General features: G+C 36.8%; 1 protein-coding gene and 1 non-coding gene across 17 annotated transcripts in view; both read right to left on the bottom strand.

Annotated features, from left to right (window-relative positions):
- The window catches only part of INPP4B (inositol polyphosphate-4-phosphatase type II B), an 887,198-nt gene that overhangs the window by 172,047 nt on the left and 691,100 nt on the right, over positions 1 to 24,051 (bottom strand). For all 16 annotated transcript variants that reach the window (XM_015101375.4, XM_042234315.2, XM_060400642.1 and 13 more), the window contains one exon: positions 12,080 to 12,188. In XM_015101375.4, the coding sequence (XP_014956861.3) occupies positions 12,080 to 12,188 (109 nt within the window). The remainder of the gene's footprint in view (positions 1 to 12,079; positions 12,189 to 24,051) is intronic.
- On the bottom strand, positions 16,452 to 16,524 carry TRNAC-ACA (transfer RNA cysteine (anticodon ACA)). Its single transcript has one exon. It is a non-coding gene; the product is annotated as a tRNA-Cys (tRNA).

Raw genomic sequence — 24,051 nt, 5'->3', positions numbered from 1 at the left:
GAACACAGAAGACTGGCAGGCTATAGTCCATGGGATTGCAAAGAGTCGGACACAACTGAACGACTAACACAGGCACAGAGAGCTTTAAAGAACATGTTGGAAATCACTCAGGATTTAATCTGAGTCTCCATATTTTTCCTCAGATTAAATGCATACTAGTTAAAATAACATAACTATGTCATGATTTTAAACATTTTTTTAGTTTACAGTGAAGAAGAAATGCAACTCCTGATTCATAGAAAATAAGTCATCAAACCATATTTTCTTCTCATATTTAGTTTTTTAAGTAATCAGAAAACAATGTTTCTGCAGCCTGCTATATATTTCATATTTAACTGTTAAGTTTTAATATTCCTACCAATTGACTTTTTCTTCTGAGATAAAACAAAAAGTCATATCTTAATAACTGTGTGAAATGAAAATATTTAATTGTGAAGTCAAATTATCTTCCTAACAGTGATGATATATTTATCTTTCTTCAAAAATCTCAAGGTTGTGACCATTATTTCTAATAATCTAATGATTTCAACAGAAATAAGCCACAACTACAGTCATCATGAGAAACACTGGACTGGAAGAAACACAAGCTGGAATCAAGATTGCTGGGAGAAATATCAATAACCTCAGATATGCAGATGACACCACCCTTATGGCAGAAAGTGAAGAGGAACTAAAAAGCCTCATGAAAGTGAAAGAGGAGAGTGAAAAAGTTGGCTTAAAGCTCAACATTCAGAAAACGAAGATCATGGCATCCGGTCCCATCACTTCATGGGAAATAGATGGGGAAACAGTGGAAAGAGTGTCAGACTTTATTTGGGGGCGGGGGGGGGGGGCTCCAAAATCACTGCAGATGGTGACTGCAGCCATGAAATTAAAAGATGCTTACTCCTTGGAAGAAAAGTTATGACCAACCTAGCTAGCATATTGAAAAGCAGAGACATTACTTTGTTGACTAAGGTCCGTCTAGTCAAGGCTATGGTTTTTCCAGTAGTCATGTATGGATGTGAGAGTTGGACTGTGAAGAAGGCTGAGCACCGAAGAATTGATGCTTTTGAACTGTGGTGTTGGAGAAGACTCTTCAGAGTCCCTTGGACTGCAAGGAGATCCAACCAGTCCATTCTGAAGGATATCAGCCCTGGGATTTCTTTGGAAGGAATGATGCTAAACTGAAACTCCAGTACTTTGGGCATCTCATGCAAAGAGTTGACTCATTGGAAAAGACTGATGCTGGGAGGGATTGGGGGCAATAGGAGAAGGGGATGACAGAGGATGAGATGGCTGGATGGCATCACTGACTTGATGGACGTGAGTCTGAGTGAACTCCAGGAGTTGGTGATGGACAGGGAGGCCTGGCGTGCTGCGATTCATGGGGTCGCAGAGTCGGACACGACTGAGCAACTGAACTGAACTGACGGTGAATATAAGAAACTATAGGGTAACTGCTCTGTGATTTTCTGATATCACACCATCAAGATTATGTGTTTCAGCATTTTCAGACACTGTTCTCTTTACTTAATTTATTATCACTCAAAATTCTATTATCATTTAGAAAACTTGTTTGCATTTACAATTAAAGTCATTTTCTTTAAAGGAAAGATTTAATCTTTAAGATGCTTGAACTGTCACACTTGACAGAGTGCTTCCTGCTTCAGATCATACCTGGCTTCACAAGCTTCTGGGTAGGTGGCTGGAAGAAGGCTGCCAAATTTTAAATGTCAAAGTCACTACAGCATGACCAACATCGAACCAGATTTTAAGTTGGCTATGTTTATAAAAATAAAAATGTCTTTTATAAAATAAAAAGCTCCTTCTTTCAGAACATATAAAAGTATATTTTCCCTTCCTAGTCAGGCATGAGGACACACAAACATTGTGATCGCTGACAAATGGCTGTCTCAAAGTCTACAAGCCATTTGCCACAAGTGCCCGTATGTTTCTGTCGCTTAATTCAGACACAGTGGTCTCTTCAAGCAAAGTAATTTGTTCTTCCTTTTACTGCCAACGACAGACAAAGCTTTCGCTTCTTTCATTTACACCCTCATATACTTACTGCTTCAAGGGACACTTATCAAATCAGCTCCTCGGGATGCAGACATAGTCAGTGCCCTGGCACACACAGCATAGAGTGGAAGAGAGGCAGTTAGGAACTCTGGAGGTTAAAAACAGCTGTGGCCTTGCGAGAGGGAAGGGAAGACTCCAAGGCAAAACTGAAACAGAAGGACTTTGATCTGGTTCACCATGGAGTGGTGTGAGTGGAGGAGAAGATGGTGTGAGTGGCGAAAGACGAAGCTGGAAAAGAAGTCAGGGTCAGATTGTTGTTTAGTCATTAAGTCACGCATGACTCTTTTGAGACCCCAGGGACTGTAGCCTGCCAGTCTCCTCTGTCCATGGAATTCTCCAGGCAAGAATACTGGAGTGGGTTGTCATTTCCTCCTCTCGGGGATCTTTCCAACCCAGGGACAGAACTCTCATTTCCTGCATTGGCAGTCGGATTTGTTTTCAATGAGTTACCAGGTTCAGATTACATGTGAAAATATTATGTACCTTGGGCTTTATTCTTCAGGCAAGAGGCAGCTTTGAAATGTTTAAAATAATGAAATCACAAGATCATATTTGCCTTTAAAAATATCATTTCAAGCAAGCTGAGAATAACAAGTGAGATGAAAGCCAGTCTGGAAGATGGAGAGTGACTAAGAGATATGGCAATAGAACATTTAAAAGATGTTGGTTCTACAGATTAGGACTATCCTAAACCACAAGGGATTATGGAAATTAATGACTTCCTGAGAAACAAGAAATGACAAAACTGATTTTTTTTTTTTTGAAAGGGAAACAAAGGAAGAAAAGTAGTCCAGGATTTTTGCATTTTGAAGTTGAACATCTGGTGGTGTCTTAATTAAGAAAAACAGTCCCTAAGAAAAGTTTGCGGGAGATGGCTGAATACATTGACTTAGAGGTGTGTGGATGACACTATTGACGTGGAGCTGTCTACTAAATGGTTACGGACACAAGTCTGAATCTAAAGATCCATGCCTGGGCTTAGCACAGAGATGGTGTATGAAGCCCAATGCCTAAGAATACGTGGGCATAGGGACCTTCTGCATAGCACAGGGAACTAATTCAATATCTTGTAATACTCTATAATAGAAAAGAATCTGAAAAAGGATGTATGTGTGTGTGTGTGTACGTGTGTGTGTGTATGAAGTGAGGTAAGGTGAAGTGAAGTGAAAGTCGTGTCCAGCTCTTTGTGGCCTCAAAGACTATACAGCCCATGGGATTCTCTAGGCCAGAATACTGGAGTGGGTAGCCTTTCCCTTCTCCAGGGAATCTCCCCAACCCAGTGATAGGACCCAGGTCTTCCATATTGGAGGCAGATTCTTTACCAGTTGAGCCACAGGGAAGCCCAAGAATACTGGAGTGGGTAGCCTAGCCCTTCTCCAGGGGATCTTCCTGACCCAGGAATTGATCTGGGGTCTCCTACATTGCAGGCAGATTCTCTACCAACTGAGCTCTCAGGGGGATATGTATACACACATGTATTTGTATAACTGCATCACTTTGTTATATATTCAAAACACTATAAATCAACTGTACTTGAATAAAAAAATTTTTTTAAAGAACATGTGGGCAATTAGCATCATATGCCCAGTGATATAACATTTTCTGGAGGGCATTATATAGCATCTCTAACACATAACCACTAGAACCAACAAATTTCACTTCTAGGAATTTTATTTAAAAAGAAACAAACTTTCAGAAACATAAGAATAAGGGTGAACCTTGCAAAGATAGAGAATTATAACAAAACAGAACAATTTAAATGACCACCAATGTTATATCGGTCAGATAATTATGCTACATTTAATCAATAAAACCATAGTTAGCTTTTTAAAAAATAATGAGATCTACACATATTGAAATGAAAGGTTGTCGGGACATTTTTGAGTGAAAGAAATACTTGTTTACATGTTTTATATTAATAATAACTTAATATCTATTAAGTTCGATGTTTGGTGTCACCACATCGAACAGAACAACCCTATGAGGTATGCAGTGTTATTTGTATGCAATAATATTTGTATGCAGTATTATTTGTATATTACAAATGAGGAAACTGTGGTACAGAGTGGTGACGTAATTTGACTAATGTCACAATGCCAGTAAGCGCCCAAGCCAGGATTCAAATCCACACAAGGAGCAGAATCTATGAATTATCTGAGATGAAAGCATCTGCCCTGCCCCAGAATGAAAACCAGAAAAATTAACCTGAGTTATAGGAAAGTCAAGAACATTACATTCTCATGACCTGAGTTAGCAGATCAAGAATCATGATCACTGAAAACTCTGATATTTTTACCTAGAATAAAATGCACAGGGAAAAATACATTAAGCTGTTCAGATTGGTTTACTCAGGGGAAGGAAAATGGAAAAGGCAAACTTTTTAAAACCTTCTCATTCTCTGAATTTGTGTGCGACAAGCAAATATTATTTTTGCATAATTACAAAGAGAATGAAGCAGGAGAAAAAGTGCATTACAAATTCATTTCAGATCATATGTGCTGTGCTGAGTCACGCAGTCATGTCTGACTCTTTGGAACCTCATGGACCGTAGCCTGTCAGGTTCCTCTGTCCATGGGGATTCTCCAGGCAAGAACAGTGGAGTTAGTTGCCATGCCCTGTTCCAGGGGATGTTCCTGACCTTGGGATAGAACCCAGGTCTCCCACGTTGCAGGCCAATTCCTTACCATCTGAGACACCATAGCAAAAAGCCCTTTGTCCCCTTGTAGTACATTTAGTTCAGTGCTTTGCAAACGTCATCATTTAGTTTGTAGTATATGGCCAAGCCTCAGCAGGGCTATTTAATTGTTTTATTCTTTCCTGACTTCATGCTATAGATGAGCAAGACCTAGAATCCACGTATATTTGAATATTTGTTGTGTACAGGGGGTTGCATATAGAAAAGCATACGCTGATTGAGAAAAGCCAGTACACAGTTTTAGCATATCTAGTGTTGTATTTGTCAAATATGAACAACCTTGAAAGCTGAGAGTGGTCAAGGAGAAACTGATTCACTGGAAGAAGTAAATAAACCTCCAAGGAATCAAGTTATAATAAACACAAAAATTAAATTCCTATCTCCTTGAAGATGATGTATTGTCAAGTACTGGACAGAGTTCAAATGAAAAAAGGATGGATAAGGCTTTTATTCACACTTCCTATTTCTATAGGGCCTGTATGATTTTATTATATTTTAAATTTTTCTTTATTTGTTGATGCTATAAGGTGTTTTTTCCAAAAGGGAAAAATGTATTTAAAAGTGAACAGGAGATGAATTTTAGCTGTAACCTGTAAGACTGATCTTACTAAATGGAATACCTTTGTTGTATTGGGCATGACTTCCAAAATCCAAAAACACATAAGGATTATTAAATTAAGAAGACTCAATTAATATACTTTGAAGAATTAGTCATTTTAAGCCATTTTGAACTTTTCAATTTATAACAGAAAAGACCCAAAGATATAGATTACATATAAAAAAATAAATTGGATGAGATGGTACCAATATGCTCCCAATAACTACCCTGTTGAGGACAAAGATTATGGGTGATTTTAACTTCCTGCTTTTGACTTTTCTACATTTGCCAATAAACATATTTTAAAAATTGGAAAATTGTCAATAGCAAGCAATATATTAAAAAAATATACATCACTAAAATATCAAAACATTTCCATTTAAAAGATATACGACATGATATATGGATTTATACAGAGTTATGATGTGAGCCTTTAAACTACTTGGCCAGTGAGTAACAAGATGAACTTCTGAAAGAAATCCAGAGACTAATGTAGAGATAGAGAAAGAGCTCCAAGTAGGGGAGAAAACTGGCTCTCAAAATTAAACATGGATGCAGTCTTACTGCTTTCAATGAATACATTTGAATCAGTCATTCCCTTTCATAAAAAGAAATAAGAATATTGTTTCAAGCATGAAAGTAAAGATTTTGAAAATAAGTATCTTTGTAACTGCTGCCTAGTCTGTTCAAATGTTACTGGAGAAAGTACATAAAAAGAAGAGCTGAAAAACCCTGACTCCTTTGCTTAGACACCTCAGCTTTATACCACTAAGCAATTCTACCCTGAAGAATACATTTCAAACCTAGTGGTATGATTTTGTTCAATTCTCCCATTTCTGGTTTACTGGATGTTTGATACAAAGAACTTGTTTCCTTCACGTGATAACCAAGAAACCTCCAATTTATAATAGAGAACTAGGAAATTCTACTGATTTCTCTTCCAATAATAAGGAAAATTGAGCTCATAAAAGGTAAGGCTGGTTTGTTTAACTATTCATATTGTTTTACCTTCCTTCAGAAAATTCCTGCAAATTCTCGTATAGACTCAAAAACAGGCTATAACATTTCTATCAGTAAAATTTTACTTTGCTTTCCTTTTGACTTTTCCAAATAATTTCTTTCTCTCTTCTATTAGAAATTGTGGGGCTGTCAATGTTGATAATCAACATTATCAACAAACTGAGGGAGCGCATTGAGGGGCTGAGGGTAGTGGAGGGAAAGGCGTGGTAGATACTCAAGGCAGGCATTTGACACTAAGATCTCTCGCAGGGAGTTAGCTGCAAGTTTGTCCTTAATGAACAGGTAGATCACAGGGAATTAACATTCTTGAGAGGTGAACACTGCCTGTCACTGGCTTTTCTTCTTCTTTACAAAGGCTCTTAGTTTTCATGAGGTGCCTTTTTATCTTAATGAAAGGGCTATGCCTTTAGGTCATGATCCTACTCAGTGAAAGTTCTGGGTGAATCAGAGGTTCCAGCTGAATTTAGAAATGATCAAAGCAGGCAAAATATGTGTTGTCATGGCAATTTTCCCTTTCTTTTAAGTAATACTGGAACGAAAGAATCGATTCATATTTTGAGAGAGGAATCTATAAGCTTCTAAATAGAGTCTAGGTAAATCACCGAATCCAAGAACATGTAAGTGATGAAGAAATGAATACATGGGTTACAAACATTGCGATTTCGGTCTTTTAAGGTAGTATATGTATACATACACACACATATGCATATACATACATTATCTACATATACATGTGCATGTATATGTGTGTATACCTAAAAAGACCAAAATTACGAGTTTTGTAAAAAGAATATAAATTTATACACACCTATATGTGCATAACTTTGTTGTACATCTGAAGCTAATACAACATTGTAAGTACACTATATTTTCATACTATTTTTTAATGGTTAAAATGGTAAATTTTACATGTTATAATATTTTATTACAACAAAAACCTTAAAAAACAAACAAACAAAAAAACCACCAAAATATAATATATGAGTAATTAGCATTTTGGTTCTTAAAAAGTCTCATCTCTAAAGCATGAAAAGCTCTATAATATGCTTGGTTTTATTCATTCCTGTTATTCAGGCCCAAGCTTTCCCAGATCAAAATTCTTACTGCTTTATCCCCATCTTTGGCTCCATTTTGTAACAATTTAATGAGGGAGGGATTCTTTAAAGAAAAATTTCTATGTAACAAAATGTAAGGCTTTTTTGCTGTATTGCAACAAATATTCCTTTGCATAGATTTTCTTTTCTCCTGATAGAGACTAATTGAGGTTCTATACATTTTTCAAGTTTAACTCATCTGTGCTGCTCTTCCTGTTTCTAGCCTCTACACCATTCTGTCTTCTCCCAGCACTATTCACACTTACATCTGTATCAGTGGTTCTCAACCCTAGACACACATCAGTCTCACCTAGGAAGCTTTTAAAACTTAACAATGCCTGGACTCCATTCCCAGGACTGACTTAATATGTCTAGGTTAATATCCCAGCATAGACCTAATATTTCAAAGCTCCAAAGGTGATTCTAATTTCAGCCAAGGTTGAGCACCCCTGCTCTATATAATACTGACCTTATTGCATTATGATTATTTGTTAAACTTTATCTCCCACTGAAGTTTTTGGCACTTTAAATCAGACTTGTGTGAACTGCAATGCTTGTTGAGTTTTATCTGTGGAATCTACTCTGTGGAACATTCCAGAAGATCTAAAATTCAAGAAGGCGTCATCTCTTAGTTAAGGAAATCACAAACTGTTATAAAAGTATTGGACTAGAACAAACCTAGCACACCATAACTGTGACCTATGAAACTTTATGTGAAGTAAAAATAAAAGATTAGGATAAAGAATCAGATTGACTTGAGAAATCCAGAAGACATGATGGAGAAAGTGGGAGTCTTAGAATGGACCATGTGTAGAATTTCAAACAGGATTACGTGCATGATTTTTACAGAGAGAAATGAAAAACAGCGGGGAGATAAAAACAGCAATTTTTTTGTACACAGCAACAGAGTAAGGAAAGGGGAAGAGGTGGAAAAGTGAAATCCATTAAGAAAATAGTTTCTGTACCATAAAGAAACAACTTCAAGAGCAGGAGGAAATGAATGTAGAAAGTCAGTGGGGTGAAATCATGGAGGTTTTGAATGCTCAATGAATGAGCATGGATTTCTTGATGGTTTCTGAACAGGGACTAATGTACTGAGACATTTGTGCTTTAAAAAAAAAAAATCAATCTTCCTAATTAATTATCTTGTAGTCTCGAAAATAATTTTTATGTGATCTGAATTACATTATATGAATACTATAAGCAAGGCTTTCTTATGTTAAAATGCTTTTCATTTTGTGGACAATGTATTCATCAAAAAATAGATCACGAAGGAACAGACACATAAATTACATCTGTTCCTAGATGATAGTATTTCATTGGCTTAGCTGAGAAGAAAATAAATGAAGGGGAAGTTGTAACAATGGCTGTGGTGGGTCTCCTAAAAACATCTAAAATATGCAGCTGTCTTTTCTTTGGGTGGGGGAGGGGTTATCAAAAGAAAGAAAAAGTGAAAAAAAGTTCTTTCACTTAATGCTATTTTATGTCCTGCCAAATGTAAATAAGGTCTCATATCATATAGTCATATTTATTTCTATATTACTGTTTGTGGCTGAAATATGCAATATTTGTTGCTGAAAAGGCCTGCAGAAAATGATTTGTTTAGTGTGATATCACTTTAGGCTTGACATGTTTGCTCAGGTTATCGCTCAACTTGATGAAGAGGCTGATACTATACTCATCTGGGTATTGCCTCAACAAGATCTAGGCTTGCTATTTTTAAGATCTAGGCTAAGCTATTGTTTTAATTTTTATTTTTACTTTATTTTACTTTATAATACTGTATTGGTTTTGGCATACACTGACATGAATCCACCATGGGTTGTACATGAGCTCCCAAACATGAACCCCCCTCCCAACTCCCACCCCATATCATCTCTCCGGATCATCCTCGTGCACCAGCCCCAAGCATCCTGCATCCTGCATCGAATATAGACTGGCGATTCGTTTCTTACATGATAGTATACATGTTTCAATGCCATTCTCCCTGTTTTAATTTTTAAAATGGCATTTCATCAGTAAAGTCATCAATAAAGCAATGGGATAAATAGCACATATGAAAAGCCTAAAGCAAATCAACATTTACAAGCATTGGACTCACCTTTTTATTTTAAACTTGATCTTAGAGCTCTGTGTATGTGTGTTTGTGAATGTGTGTGTGTGTTTATATATACATAAACATCTCTACAAGAAGTGAAGAACACTGGAGAATTCAGATACTCGTGCAGATAGTTAAAGCTCAAAATATCAGAGTTTAAATATACAACTTAACATGTGTCTTTGCCCACAGCATATAGTGATATTTTATGAAATTATATGGTTAGATTCCATGTTTCACATACACATGCTTCATGTGCTCAAGTTATGTACCCTGTGGGCATCTTCAATCTTCTAATTGTACTATGCACTTTAAAATTTGGTTGCAAAAAATAGTGAATTCTCAAGACAGAGGCTTCTAGTTCCAGACCAGATGGAATAAACAAAATCTATTTTACTATTCCCTCTAATCCTCAAAAACAGAACAAAACAAACTACTCTGTGCAAAATATATAACTCATTTATCAGAAGACACCAAGAGATGGAGAAAAGAAAACAGATTGGCTAGGAGCCTCAGGACTTAAGAAATGACATCATAATTATTTCCACGTTTGTTTGTCCTTCTTTGCCCCCTAAACATTTCACTTTGGGTACAAGGGAAGCCCTCAGTGAAGCAAAAGGTCAAATAAATAGCACCCAAGAAAAGTCAAAGGACTAATAGAAGGGTAGCCCAATAGAAGAGTAAGCTTTTAACCATAAATGCCTGAGGGTGAATATCACAAACATAATAGTACGCTCCACTCAAAGGATGACACCGCAAGGGGACAGTGAGAAATATCCCTGCCCAGTGAAGCCCTCAGGCGCAGACCTGTATTCCACTCTTCTCATTTTAGTAAAGGGATGGCATCCCCTTTCCCATGGGGTCTGTCACTGAACTGACATCCAACCTCCATGCATTAAATAAGAGGTGACCCTCCTCTCAGAGCCCCTAGTTGGAACTCTGATGTCCACTCCCTGTTCCAACAGTAATGCAACGGAACCACTTTCTGCAGCAGAAGGGTTTGGGGGAAAAGTGTGACTATTAGGGGATAACACTAGGGAGTCTCTGTGTGATAATGGGACAGTTATTTATGACGACTAAGGTGATGGTTAGTCCAATTTACTTCTGTGATACAACCTCACAGAACTATATTCCCTACCCACCGAAAAACGAAAACCAAAATCAAAAACAAAAACTGGAAAAATCTTAATAAGAATACTAGCTGATTTAATAGTATTGTACCAGTAGAAAGAGAAAGACATATTAATACGTACACATACACACACACACACACACACACACACACACACACATATATACACATTGCTAGCTTGTACATTTATATAACAGTACACCAGTTATACAATTTTAATTTATTTTATTTTTTTAACTTATTTTAAATGCTTTCTTCCTGAACATCTGGACAGTGAATAACAAATACGTGATAAAGCTTTTTAAAAATGGTTTTGGTTTTGCCACTCAGATTATTTAATACTATTATTAAACCAACTATGACTAAAGAATAACAATTTCCCCCTAACTTTCAAAATTGGAGTTGTTGTTGTTTTTTGTTTTGTTTTGTTTTGTTTTTTGGGGGGCTGGCTGTGCACCTTGTGGGATCTTTGTTTTGTGGCCAAGGATTGAACATGTGTCCCTCCCCCAATACCCTGTGGCAGAAGCTCAGAGTCCTAACCACTGGACCACCAGGAATTCCAAAAATATGAGCTCTTAATTCAAGAAGAGTAACTACTTGAAAGGGAAAAGAAAGTTACCCTTCACACTTGGATAACACTCTTTAAAATTTATATGAGTATGGTCATAATCAGAGGCTATAACAGGGTAAACTTGGTTGGTACATGTCGGGATAAACTACAATACTAATGCAGTATTTTAAAGTAGCTAAGAACAAAACAGAAGGTTGAGAAAGTAAATTAAAATTATAAATAACAGTGACAATACTTTGGTTTCTGTGTCTCCTTTTCCATAAGGAATAGAAAGTTCTCTTTTAACTTCATCACTTAAGTAATAGAGTTCTGTATGGATGGCTCTTTTTTTAATGGAATAATTAAATAATAGGGCAGTTAAATGCCTTGCCTCAGGCCACAGTGGAAATCACTAGTAGGGTTAGAGTCATAAATTAGGACTCATGCTCTCCATTAAGTGTCTTTGCCTTCATAGAAAATTAGACTATGCTTTCAGCTAAATATCTGTCTGAACATCATTCCATTGAGCTAAAATAATTGATACTAGAATACTATTTATTAGTAGGGTGGCTTCCAGAAAAATTTTCTGCTAGCACAGTTCTACTCTATTAAGTAATATGCTTAGTCATTTCAGCCATTTCATTTATTCTAATTTCTGTTCAAGTTTTTTGTTTTTGAAATTCAACAACTCTAAGTTCCTGAATGGCATGGTTGGAGATGTCAAGAACTATTCATTGTGATGGATCAAGCTTATTTATCCTAACTTGGTATACAAAAATCCTTCCCCAAAGGGGGAAGATAATATCATGAATGCATTCTGTGGTCACTTACTTTCTTCTTTCCGCTTCAAATCTATGCAGGAGTTTCCGAAGACCACCATTCTTAAATCCCTGAAAATGGGCAGCTGGGGCTCCCACAGTGATGACGTCGTAGAGAGCATCTGTAACAAGAACGGACAAGGAGATGAACACTTTGCAAACATTTATCTCCAGCATGCTGTTTGCATTGAAGCATTCACACTGTGGGAAGTGTGAGGAATTATTCTGTTTAATTTTGCAGGAATAACAATAAACTCACATCTCAAGGGGGCAAGACGAGCTAATCAATCTTTCTAAAAGCCACCTGTGCACCTAAACCAGTTATAATATCTGCTTGATTTATGACTACATCTTAATTATATACTACTGTGTAGAACAGTATGTTCTCTCATTCTTCTATATACTTACTGAGATAACACATTAATTGGTCTTTTGTGTATTTTACTTCATTGTGTTTTGCATCATTTAATTTGCAATCTTATTGAAATTCAACAATAATGAACAATCTTTCAACCAAAAGTTGCAGAGAAAAGAACCAAAATATTACCGTACTTTGACCCAAGGACAAAACGGTACTAGCGCCTTTACAAAAATCTATACACCACAGTTTTTTGCCTATGTATACTATATCACACAATTTTGAATGCATGCAATTGAATTTTGCAATTTCCTTAGGTGGCATAGAAAGAATACACAAATTGTCTTGATCTATTTTCCAGTGAGATACTTTTTTTAAATAATAAAAACCCCATACATTTAAATTGAAACTCAATCCTTTGATCTCGAAAGCCATCAAGTTTGATACATATTAAGTTTACCACTTCAAAACATGCCATCATCCTACATTCTAGTGAAAAGTATCCCTATAAGAAGAAAGACTAAGTGAATACCCTCTTGTTAAACCACATTTTATTTGAGAAATCTAATTTCATAGTAGATCCTTTTCAAATTGATTTTGATATTGACATCTTGGTTGTTTTTCCAATCTCATTTACAGGGAAAACATAAATTATTTTATTAGCTTCGGGTACATACCATGACTTTTTCTTTTTTTTTTTTTTCTATTTATTTTTTTTAATTTTTTTTTAAAATTTATTTTTAATTTTAAAATCTTTAATTCTTACATGCATTCCCAAACATGAACCCCCCTCCCACCTCCCTCCCCATAACATCTCTCTGGGTCATCCCCATGCACCAGCCCCAAGCATGCTGCATCCTGCGTCAGACATAGACTGGCGATTCAATTCACATGATAGTATACATGTTAGAATGTCATTCTCCCAAATCATCCCACCCTCTCCCTCTCCCTCTGAGTCCAGAAGTCCGTTATACACATCTGTGTCTCTTTCCCTGTCTTGCATACAGGGTCGTCATTGCCATCTTCCTAAATTCCATATATATGTGTTAGTATACTGTATTGGTGTTTTTCTTTCTGGCTTACTTCACTCTGTATAATCGGCTCCAGTTTCATCCATCTCATCAGAACTGATTCAAATGAATTCTTTTTAACGGCTGAGTAATACTCCATTGTGTATATGTACCACAGCTTTCTTATCCATTCATCTGCTGATGGACATCTAGGTTGTTTCCATGTCCTGGCTATTATAAACAGTGCTGCGATGAACACTGGGGTACATGTGTCTCTTTCAATTCTGGTTTCCTCGGTGTGTATGCCTAGAAGTGGGATTGCTGGGTCATAAGGTAGTTCTATTTGCAATTTTTTAAGGAATCTCCACACTGTTCTCCATAAACTCAAAATGGATTAAAGATCTAAATGTAAAATCAGAAACTATAAAACTCCTAGAGGAGAACATAGGCAAAACACTCTCAGACATAAATCACAGCAGGATCCTCTATGATCCACCTCCCAGAATTCTGGAAATAAAAGCAAAAATAAACAAATGGGATCTAATTAAAATTAAAAGCTTCTGCACAACAAAGGAAACTATAAGCAAGGTGAAAAGACAGCCTTCTGAATGGGAGAAAATAATAGCAAATGAAGCAACTGACAAACAACTAATCTCAAAAATATACAAGCAACTCCTGCAGCTCAATTCCAGAAAAATAAACGACCCAATCAAAAAATGGGCCAAAGAACTAAATAGACATTTCTCCAAAGAAGACATACGGATGGCTAACAAACACATGAAAAGATGCTCAACATCACTCATTATTAGAGAAATGCAAATCAAAACCACAATGAGGTACCACTTCACACCAGTCAGAATGGCTGCGACTTTTTCATAGTGGTTCAAGCCAAATACACCTGAAACAGTAATTTTTTTTTTAAATAAAATAGGTCCTCAAGTGAAAACACTTCAGCTACATTCAGAGAACTCAAGGTCACAAAAAAAACCCCCGAAGTACAACCCAAACTAAACAGCCATTAAAGCAGATACTGAACAGTCACTTAACGGACTACTGGAGTTCTGAGCTTGTCTTCTTTTAAAAAGTCACTAGTCAACTAAAAGTCCTACTAAGTCACTTCAGTCGTGTCCAACTCTGTGAGACTCCTATGGACTGCAGCCCACCAAGCTCCTCTGTCCATGGGATACTCCAGGCAAGAAGACTGGAGTGGGTTGCCGTGCCCTCCTCCAGGGATCAAACCCACATCTCTCACGTCTCCTACGTTGGCAGGTGAGCTCTTCACCAGGAGCACCACACGTGGGAAGCCATCTTTTCTTAAACTAGCAACATATTAGATTTGTGTGAAATTTAAGATTTCTTAGTCCCGAGGATTTTAACCTAAGATCTAAGAAAAGGGTTCTAAGGTGTCCACAAACAGACGTTAACTGTCTTAGTGACTCCATTTTCCTTCATGGAAGTGGGGATCACAACTTTCTCCAGTGATCATGGGATCGCTTAAAACCGCCAACACTAAATTCTTGTCCACTTTCACTTATCTAATGAGAAACTTGAGGACCTTGAGTAGTTGTCTGCCTCATCTAAAGTCTTAAAGCCCTTATACCCAGGGATTTCTGACTTCTAACCCAGGAATGGAGAGTGAGCAGTTTAAGTTATTGACTGGACTCTAAGTCCGCAGCTGCATATAACAGCTCTGCTAGGTAAAAGTTGTGCAACACTGGGAAAAGTATATAATCTCTCTATGCCATGGTTCTTCTGCTAGAAAATGGAGTGGGAAGTAGTTACAAGAAGTTAGCATTCAATAAGTACTATATATGATTATTTTCCCTATAGATAGAAATCCTATCAATTAAGCATAGAAGGCTGATATTTTAACTTTAGCTATTTCTCTAAAAAAACAATATTTTCAGTCTGAAAAGGAAAGTGATAGTGAGACTCAATCTTCTGAATAAGATCAGTTTGTGTATCAATTTAAACTACTTGTGGGTGGCGAGGGGGGCATGACGCTGCAAAGAATTACACTAAATTTCTGCTAAAACCTGGGTGATCAGCAATAACAACAATATTCCAAAGTGACTAAAAACATGTGGATAACACATGTCCGGTCAAGCACAAATTATATACATTCCAAACTCAATTTTCCAAAAGAGACGTCTATGATTTTTATTAGATCCAAGAAAACTTGTGGCCTCTCTAACACCACCCAACAAGGAGAGGAAGGATGAGGAAAGTCGATATCAGAGGGAAGAGAGCAGTTTTTGTTTTGTTTTTAAGGGAGAAGTTTTAATTGATGGAGATTAACCTGTGGAAAATTCTTAAAGAGATGGGAGTACCAGACCACCTTAACAGCCTCCTGCAAAATCTGTATGCAGGTCAAGAAGCAACAGTCAGAACCGGACATGGAACAACAGACTGGTTCCAAAATGGGAAAGGAGTGTGTCAAGGCTGTATATTGTCACCCAGGTTATTTAACTTATATGCAGAGTACATTATGCAAAATACTGGGCTGGATGAAACACAAGCTGGAATCAAGATTACAGAAGAAATATAAGTAACCTCAGATGTGCAGATGATACCATTCTTATGGCAGAAAGTGAAGAGGAACTAAAGAGCCTTTTGATGAAGGTGAAAGAGAGTGAAAAAGCTGACTTAAAACTCAACATTCAAAAAAATTAAATCATGGCATCTGGTCCCATCACTTCATGGCAAATAGATGGTGAAACAATGGAAACAGTGACAGACTTTATTTTCTTAAGTTCCAAAATCACTGCAGACTGTGACTGAAGCCATGAAATTAAAAGGCACTTGCTCCTTGGAAGAAAAGTTACGACAGCCTAGACAGCATATTAAAAATCAGAGACATGACTGACAAAAATCTGTCTCATAAAGTGAAAGTGAAGTCACTCAGTTGTGTCCAACTCTTTGGTACCCCATGGACTGTAGTCTACCAGTCTCCTCCACCCATGGGATTTTCCAGGCAAGAATACTGGAGTGGGTACCCATTTCCTTCTCCAGGAGATCTTCCCGACCCAGGGATTGAACCTGGGTCTCCTGCATTGTAGGCAGACGCTTTACCATCTGAGCCACCAGGAAAGTAAAGGTAAAAGCTATGTCTAGTGAAAGTTATGGTTTCTCCAGTAGTCATGTACAGATCTGAGAGTTGGACCATAAAGAAGTCTATGCACCAAAGAATTGATGCTTCTGAACTGTGGTGTTGGAGAAGACTCTTGAGAGTCCCATGGACTGCAAGGAGATCCACCCAGTTCATCCTAAAGGAGATCAGTCCTAAATATTCATTGGAAGGACTAATGCTGAAGCTGAAGCTCCAATCCTTTGGCCACCTGACATGAACAGCTGCCCCATTAGAAAAGACCCTGATGTTGGGAAAGATTTGAAGGCAGGAGAAGGGGACAACAGGGGACGAGGTGTTTGGATGGTATCACTGACTCAACGGACATGAGTCTGAGCAAGCACCATGAAGGACGGGGAAGCCTGGTGTGCTGCAGTCCATGGGTGAGACACAACTGAGCAACTGAACAACAACAACAAAACTGACTTACTTTTGCAAAATTTGCAAAGCTATTTGTGACCGCAAACACATTGCTAAGACCCCTTTTAGGGTCTTTTAAAGAAGCCCATACACATGAAAAGGCTTGAACCTAAGCTTTGTTAGCTTCATGGAGAATCTGTCTCTTCAATTTACCCATAGTTTCAGGCATCCTCTGAAGCTACTTTCTAGGAACAGAAACTTTCTCTTTATTTGTCCATCTCACTGAAATATTGGGAATCCTAGTCACCTGTGTAGGAACTAAGAGACTTGGAAACAGTAGATAAAGGAAGAGAACCAAGTGACTCAAATATTCTCCACTCCAAAAAGAGCCAATTATTTATCTTTAAATCTAAATTAAAAAACTAGCATTCTTGAAAATTCATCTATAGTTAAGAACCTCCAAAGTTATGAACAAGCTCTTTCATATGCAAAATTCTGACTTTTACTCTTTTCTATTCTATTTTCTATTTATGAACTTATCTCTTTTAGGGTTTTAACCCTATATTTTTACAGAAGCCTATAAAATCTCCATCTCTGGCTAGATCTGACTTCTTCCACACTAAATTATCCAGTTCCTAACTTGTCTTATGAACATCTCTGAGTGTCAGCTAGCTATTAAGCTTAACTTGTTCTGGCTTAAAAAAAAAAAAAAAAACTCTTAGAAAACATGTATTTTACAGATTCAGATTTTATAAATATAAATTATTAAAAAACATATTAGTGATAAACTGATACAGCAATTATGGAGACTAATAGGGAGATTCCTTTAAAAACTAAAAATAGAACTACTCTGTGATCCAGCAATCCCACTCCCGGGCATATACCCAGAGAGAACCATAATTTCCAAAGACACATGCACCCCAGTGTTCACTGCAGCACTGCTCACAACAGCTGTGAGAGGGAAGCAACCTCAAAAGAGGAATGGATAAAGAAAATCTGGTACACACATACAAAGAAATATTATGCAGCCATAAAAGGAACAAAATTGGATCATTTGAAGTGCTATGGATGGACCTAGAGAGTGTCATACAGAGTGAAGTAAGTCAGAAAGAGAAACACAAATATTGCCTATTAACACATATATGTGGAATTGAGATGAATGGTATAGATGATTTTATTTGCAAACCAGAAATAGAGACACAGACATAGAGGACAAGTGTATAGACACAGGGGAAACAGGAAGGATGGGATGAATTTTGAGATTGAAGCTGATTTATATACAACATTGATAGTATGTATAGATACTATATTATAGATGACTAACGAGAAGCTACTGCATAGCTCAGGGAACTCTACTCATTGCTCCGTGGTGACCTAAACAGGAAGGAAATCCAAAGAAGAGGAGGTAAATATATATACATTTATAAGGATTCACCTCGTCATAGAAACTAACACAACATTGTAAAGGAACAAAAAAATAAAATTTAATTTAAAAATAAAATAAAACTGAAAAGTGTTAGATATTCTAAAATGCTCACTGAAGTCAACAATACGTGAACCGTGAACTTCCTGATGTTCAAGCTGGTTTTGGAAAAGGCAGAGGAACCAGAGATCAAATTGCCAACATCCACTGGATCATCGAAAAAGCAAGAGAGTTCCAGAAAAACATCTATTTCTGCTTTATGGACTGTGCCAAAGCCTTTGACTGTGTGGATCACAATAAACTGTGGAAAATTCTGAGAGAGATGGGAATACAGACCACCTGACCTGCCTCTTGAGAAATCTGTATGCAGGTCAGGAAGCAGCAGTTAGAACTGGACATGGAACAACAGACTGGTTCCAAATAGGAAAAGGAGTACGTCAAGGCTGTATATTGTCACCCTGCTTATTTAACTTCTATGCAGAGTACATCATGAGAAACGCTGGACTGGAGGAAACCAAACTGGAACCAAGATTGCCGGTAGAAATATCAGTAACCTCAGATATGCAGATGACACCACCCTTATGGCAGAAAGTGAAGAGGAACTAAAAAACCTCTTGATGAAAGTGAAAGAGGAGAGTGGAAAAGTTGGCCTAAAGCTCCACATTCAGAAAACAAAGATCATGGCATTCAGTCCCATCACTTCATGGGAAATAGATGAGGAAACAGTGGAAACGGTGTCAGACTTTATTTTTTGGGGCTCCAAAATCACCGCAGATGGTGACTGCAGCCATGAAATTAAAAGACGCTTACTCCTTGGAAGAAAAGTTATGACCAACCTAGATGGCATATTCAGAAGCAGAGAAATTACCTTGCCAACTAAGGTCCATCTAGTCAAGGCTATGGTTTTTCCAGTGGTCATGTATGGATGTGAGAGTTGGACTGTGAAGAAGGCTGAGCGCTGAAGAATTGATGCTTTTGAACCGTGGTGTTGGAGAAGACTCTTGAGAGTCTCTTGGACTGCAAGGAGATCCAAACAGTCCATTCTGAAGGAGATCGGCCCTGGGATTTCTTTGGAGGGAATGATGCTAAAGCTGAAGCTCCAGTACTTTGGCCACCTCATGCGAAGAGTTGACTCATTGGAAAAGACTCTGATGCTGGGAGGGATTGGGGGCAGGAGGAGAAGGGGACGACAGAGGATGAGATGTCTGGATGGTATCACTGACTCGATGGACATGAGTCTGAGTGAATTCCAGGAGTTGGTGATGGACAGGGAGGCCTGGCGTGCTGCGATTCATGGGGTTGCAAAGAGTCGGACGTGAAGTCAGTTATTTATTCTATTCAACAGCATATATTAAATATATCCTAGGAGCAGTTTTATTCTTTTAAATTTAGTTAAAGTTAGTTGCGACTGATTGTTTTTCTCTAGCAAAAATCACATATACAAAAAAGAATCAATCAAAACATAAAAATTATAAAATAATCTGATCAGTGATATTTGTCTCATTTAAGATGTCCCTCATTTTGTCCTCCTTATATTATCTTTTGTGATATGAATAGCCCTTAACTTTCAGATTTTTGGTACTGAGACAATTATAAACATATAGATGGGCATTTTATTTTATAGGAAAGTTAAGCATTTTATAGGAAAAAAGTTTTCATTTTATAGGTAAAAACTTAAACTTTTATAGGAAAGTTATTTTATAAAAATGTTATAAAATCTTATCGTTTTTTAAAAAAATAATATGCATGTTTTATTTGATATTTTTTATTTCAAAACTTCCTTGGCTTTAGGAAAATGTATCTCATGCACCATATGGGGAAAGTGGAGTTCAAGCTATTGAGTCTCCTTAAGCTAAAGATACTAGGTTGTTTGAAATCTAATAATAGGGCTGCCTTATACCCTTTTAAAAGTCACTTATTAATAAAATGAGATAATAAGTCTATTTTTTCCCAGAAGATCTCTTTTAAATTCCTACAACTATAAAAATAGTGCTGACGAAAAAAAAAAAAATGTAGACCTGCTGATTTCATTTCAAGGAACAATTTAAACATAAACCTTGACTTTAAAATGGCCCACAAAATGAATTGGGTATGAATCACAGGACAATAGGGAATTCTGTTTCAAAATAGTCCACGCATGTTGGCATCACCATTAAATGCATCTACAAGATAATTGTGCTTCATTGATAAGGTGATATTCCCAGGCTCTTGAGATACAGAAATCAGGGAGCTCTTAATAGCTCCTCCTGCGTAGAGATTAGAAGAGTAAGGGGCAGAAAAGTCAACACACTCATCCATATTAAACAGTAAATCCAGGCTGATATTACACCTGATTCCAACTGCAGCTTTACAGTATAATATAGTAGTTTCTTTCTTTTTTCCTTCCTTTCTCTTTCCCTTCATTTCTTCCCTCCTTTCTTTCTTTTCTTCCTTCCTCCACTTCTTTTCTATGTACTATATACTATTACATACATATAACATATAAAATGACTTACACATAGAATATCACAAGAATCCATAATGCATAACATTCACGACTATATTTCTATGAAAGGAAAATAAACTGGAGAGGGAAACTGTCTTCTTCATTTCAAGGATTTATGTTATTGTAGTCAAAGCTGCTAAGATGCCTATAGTGGTGGCTATTCTATTTGCTGCATTTAAGCAACGGATAAGGATGAAAAATTAACTTAATGGGTCTGGGGCCACCTGAAGTTAAATGAAGGTTGTTTCATTTGTCAGTATGAGACATTACAACATTAGTTCTGCTCAGTTACTTGTTTCAAGAACTAGACATTAGCCTTGTCTTTGGTGAATCTGCCTGCTACTGTTTGCAAAACTACCTCTCCAGAAATAGCAGATAGATTAATCAAATGTGGATAGATGCAATTTACTAATGGTAAGAATGAAAATAGATGTAGACTATATCCAAATAATTCACCAGTGAAATACCAAGGCTTGGCTAATCTTACTTGCATCATTACTTTGCAAAATGTTGTCTGTAATTCAGCTAAACATTCAAATCAGCAACTATAGATCTTAAATACATTTAACTATGATTCATTTAATCTGCTATTAAAAATATGCTATATAAGTAGAAAATTTGATTGACTACCATTTATAACTTTTAAACATTATACTTTGCAAATAAAGATAATCAAAGCTCAGAAAGGTTATGAATTTGGTTAAACTAGGAAAAGTAAGGGGTAGAGCCCCCAGAAGTCAGTCAAGTTTTTAATTTCTATGATAATATAGAGTTGGTGATCTGGTCTATAAAGCACCTAATGTAACTGAATTTCAATTCAAAATAATGTTTAAAATTATTAAAACATATATATTTTAACACATACAAATTTTATATTTAATGTTATATGTAGGACACGCATTTTATTATATATATATATATATATATGATATGTAAGTAGCCTTGGGGGAAAATTTATATGTAACAGAATTCAGTACTTTCAAATTAATTTTGGGGTGTTAGGTCTCTAGTCCTTTTGTACATTTTTTTCTCGGGTGTTCAAAGGAAATCTCTTTCTGAAAACATGTGAAAAACTCTCTAGTTGATGAGTTGTACCCTAGTTCTCTTGCCTGCCAATGCAAGAGACACAGGAGACGTGAGTCCAATCCCTGCATCAAGAAGATCCCCTGCAGGAAGAAATGGTAATCCACTCCAGTATTCCTGCCTGGAAAATTCCTTGGGCAGAGGAGCCTGGTTGGCTACACTCCTTAGGGTCGCAAAGAGTGGGACATGAGTTAGTGACTGAGCATGCACACCCTAGTTCTGTAACTTCAAAATCTAGCTTTACTCTCTACTGTTTGGTATTTGTCATCATAAACAAGAAATTCTTTTATTATGGGTTGAACTGTGCCCACCCTCCCCTCAAAAAAGTATTTTAGAATATTACCTTAATTGGAAATAAGGTTTTCACAGATGCAATCAAGTTGAAATAAGGTCATTAGAGCAGGCCCTAATCCAACAGGACCTAATCCAGTATGTCCTTAAAGGGGACATTTGGACATTGAAGCAGACACAGAAGATGATATAGACATAAAGGGGAACAACATGCAAAGACTGAGGATCAGGTGATATATCAAAAAGAAAAATAAGAAAGCTAAAGATTAAGATAAGATTAAGTTTCAGAGGAAGCACGGCTCTGCTAACACCTTGATTTTTGACTCCCAGCCTCTAGACTGTAAGTCATTACATTGCTGTTGTTTATGACTCCTGCTTGGTGGTACTTGTTATGGCAGCTGTAGGAAACTGATACATATCTCACTAAACTAATCAGAAGACATTTAGTTTGCTTTTTCAAACTAAATGTTGTCTTTATGTTAGTTGTCAGTTCCTTTTACACTGCAGAAACAACAATTAAATAATTGAATGTCTTGTTGTATCATACCCAGTTCACTCTAGTCTGTTTTCAGATATTAACCTGGGAAAAAACAGCATAATGTAAATGGTTCTTTTGTTTTTAAGGAGTAAGTAGAATGTAAAAGTCTACTTAGCTAATAATTTCCCTTTGTATACTGGAAGTATTTTAAGGATCATCACCAAATATTTGAATGGATATTTAAGTATAAATTCATATCAATTTGTCTCCAGCAGACATGGTTTAATGATACTGCTATCCATCCATAGCTGTAACTTGAGTTATCATTTTCTCTCTTCTTTTTATTCCATCTGTCATGGAACTTGCAAGTGATGATTTTTCAAAATGCCTCTCTAAATCATCGTTTCTCTAAATATGGCTACTTTTTTAGTTAAAGATTTCAATATGCCTTCAGTTCAGTTCAGTTCAGTTCAGTCGCTCAGTTGTGTCCGACTCTTTGTGACCCCATGGATCACAGCATGCCGGGCCTCCATGTCCATCACCAACTCCGAGAGTTCACCCAAACTCATGTGCATCGAGTCAGTGATGCCATCCAGCCATCTCAACCTCTGTCGTCCCCTTCTCCTCCTACCCCCAATCCCTCCCAGCATCAGGGTCTTTTCCAATGAGTCAGCTCTTCCCATGAGGTGGCTTAATAGGCTCTAAACTAATCACTTTCCTCCAATTTTAACTGCCATGAAAAAACTGACAATCTGCTTTGTTCCAGTGATGACAACTATAGCATGTATCACAAAAACTATTATTGTTGATTCTATATGTTTTATATTCTCTAGCTCACTTAATCAGGACAGGAGCAACACTGCTTAGAAAGATTAAATAACAGGCTTAAGGTCAAACATAAAGTGGTAAAGCTGAAATTCTGTTCTACTCCAAAATATATAAACTTGCTACTATATCATAAAAGTCTCTTCATATTGGCTATTAGAAAAAAAAATTATGTTGGTTGCCAGGTAGATTTTGAATGTCCTAGCTTCTTTATGACTTTGTTTTTGATGATTTTTAAAAACCATTAGATGATGTTATGTTCAAATTATTAATAGATACAAGTAACCAAGGAAGAGCTTCTAAAGGCCTTAGGGCCAATCCATCTTGCTTTTAATTCAGTGCTTTCATTTGACATAATTTTTGGTGAACAGGATGCATGTTAAAATTTCAGATACTTGATAAGGTATATTATAATGCAATTATAATTGACTATAAATAATATAATTATAATATATTTATAATACAACAATGGGCTTCCCTGGTGACTCAGCTGGTAAAGAATCCACCTGCAATGAGGGAGATCTGGGTTCGATTCCTGGGTTGGG

Source organism: Ovis aries, chromosome 17 (genome assembly GCF_016772045.2).
Source record: "Ovis aries strain OAR_USU_Benz2616 breed Rambouillet chromosome 17, ARS-UI_Ramb_v3.0, whole genome shotgun sequence".
NCBI classification, from domain to species: domain Eukaryota; kingdom Metazoa; phylum Chordata; class Mammalia; order Artiodactyla; family Bovidae; genus Ovis; species Ovis aries.
Note: the sequence above shows the minus strand (reverse complement) of the source record. Positions and strands in the feature narration are given on the sequence as shown.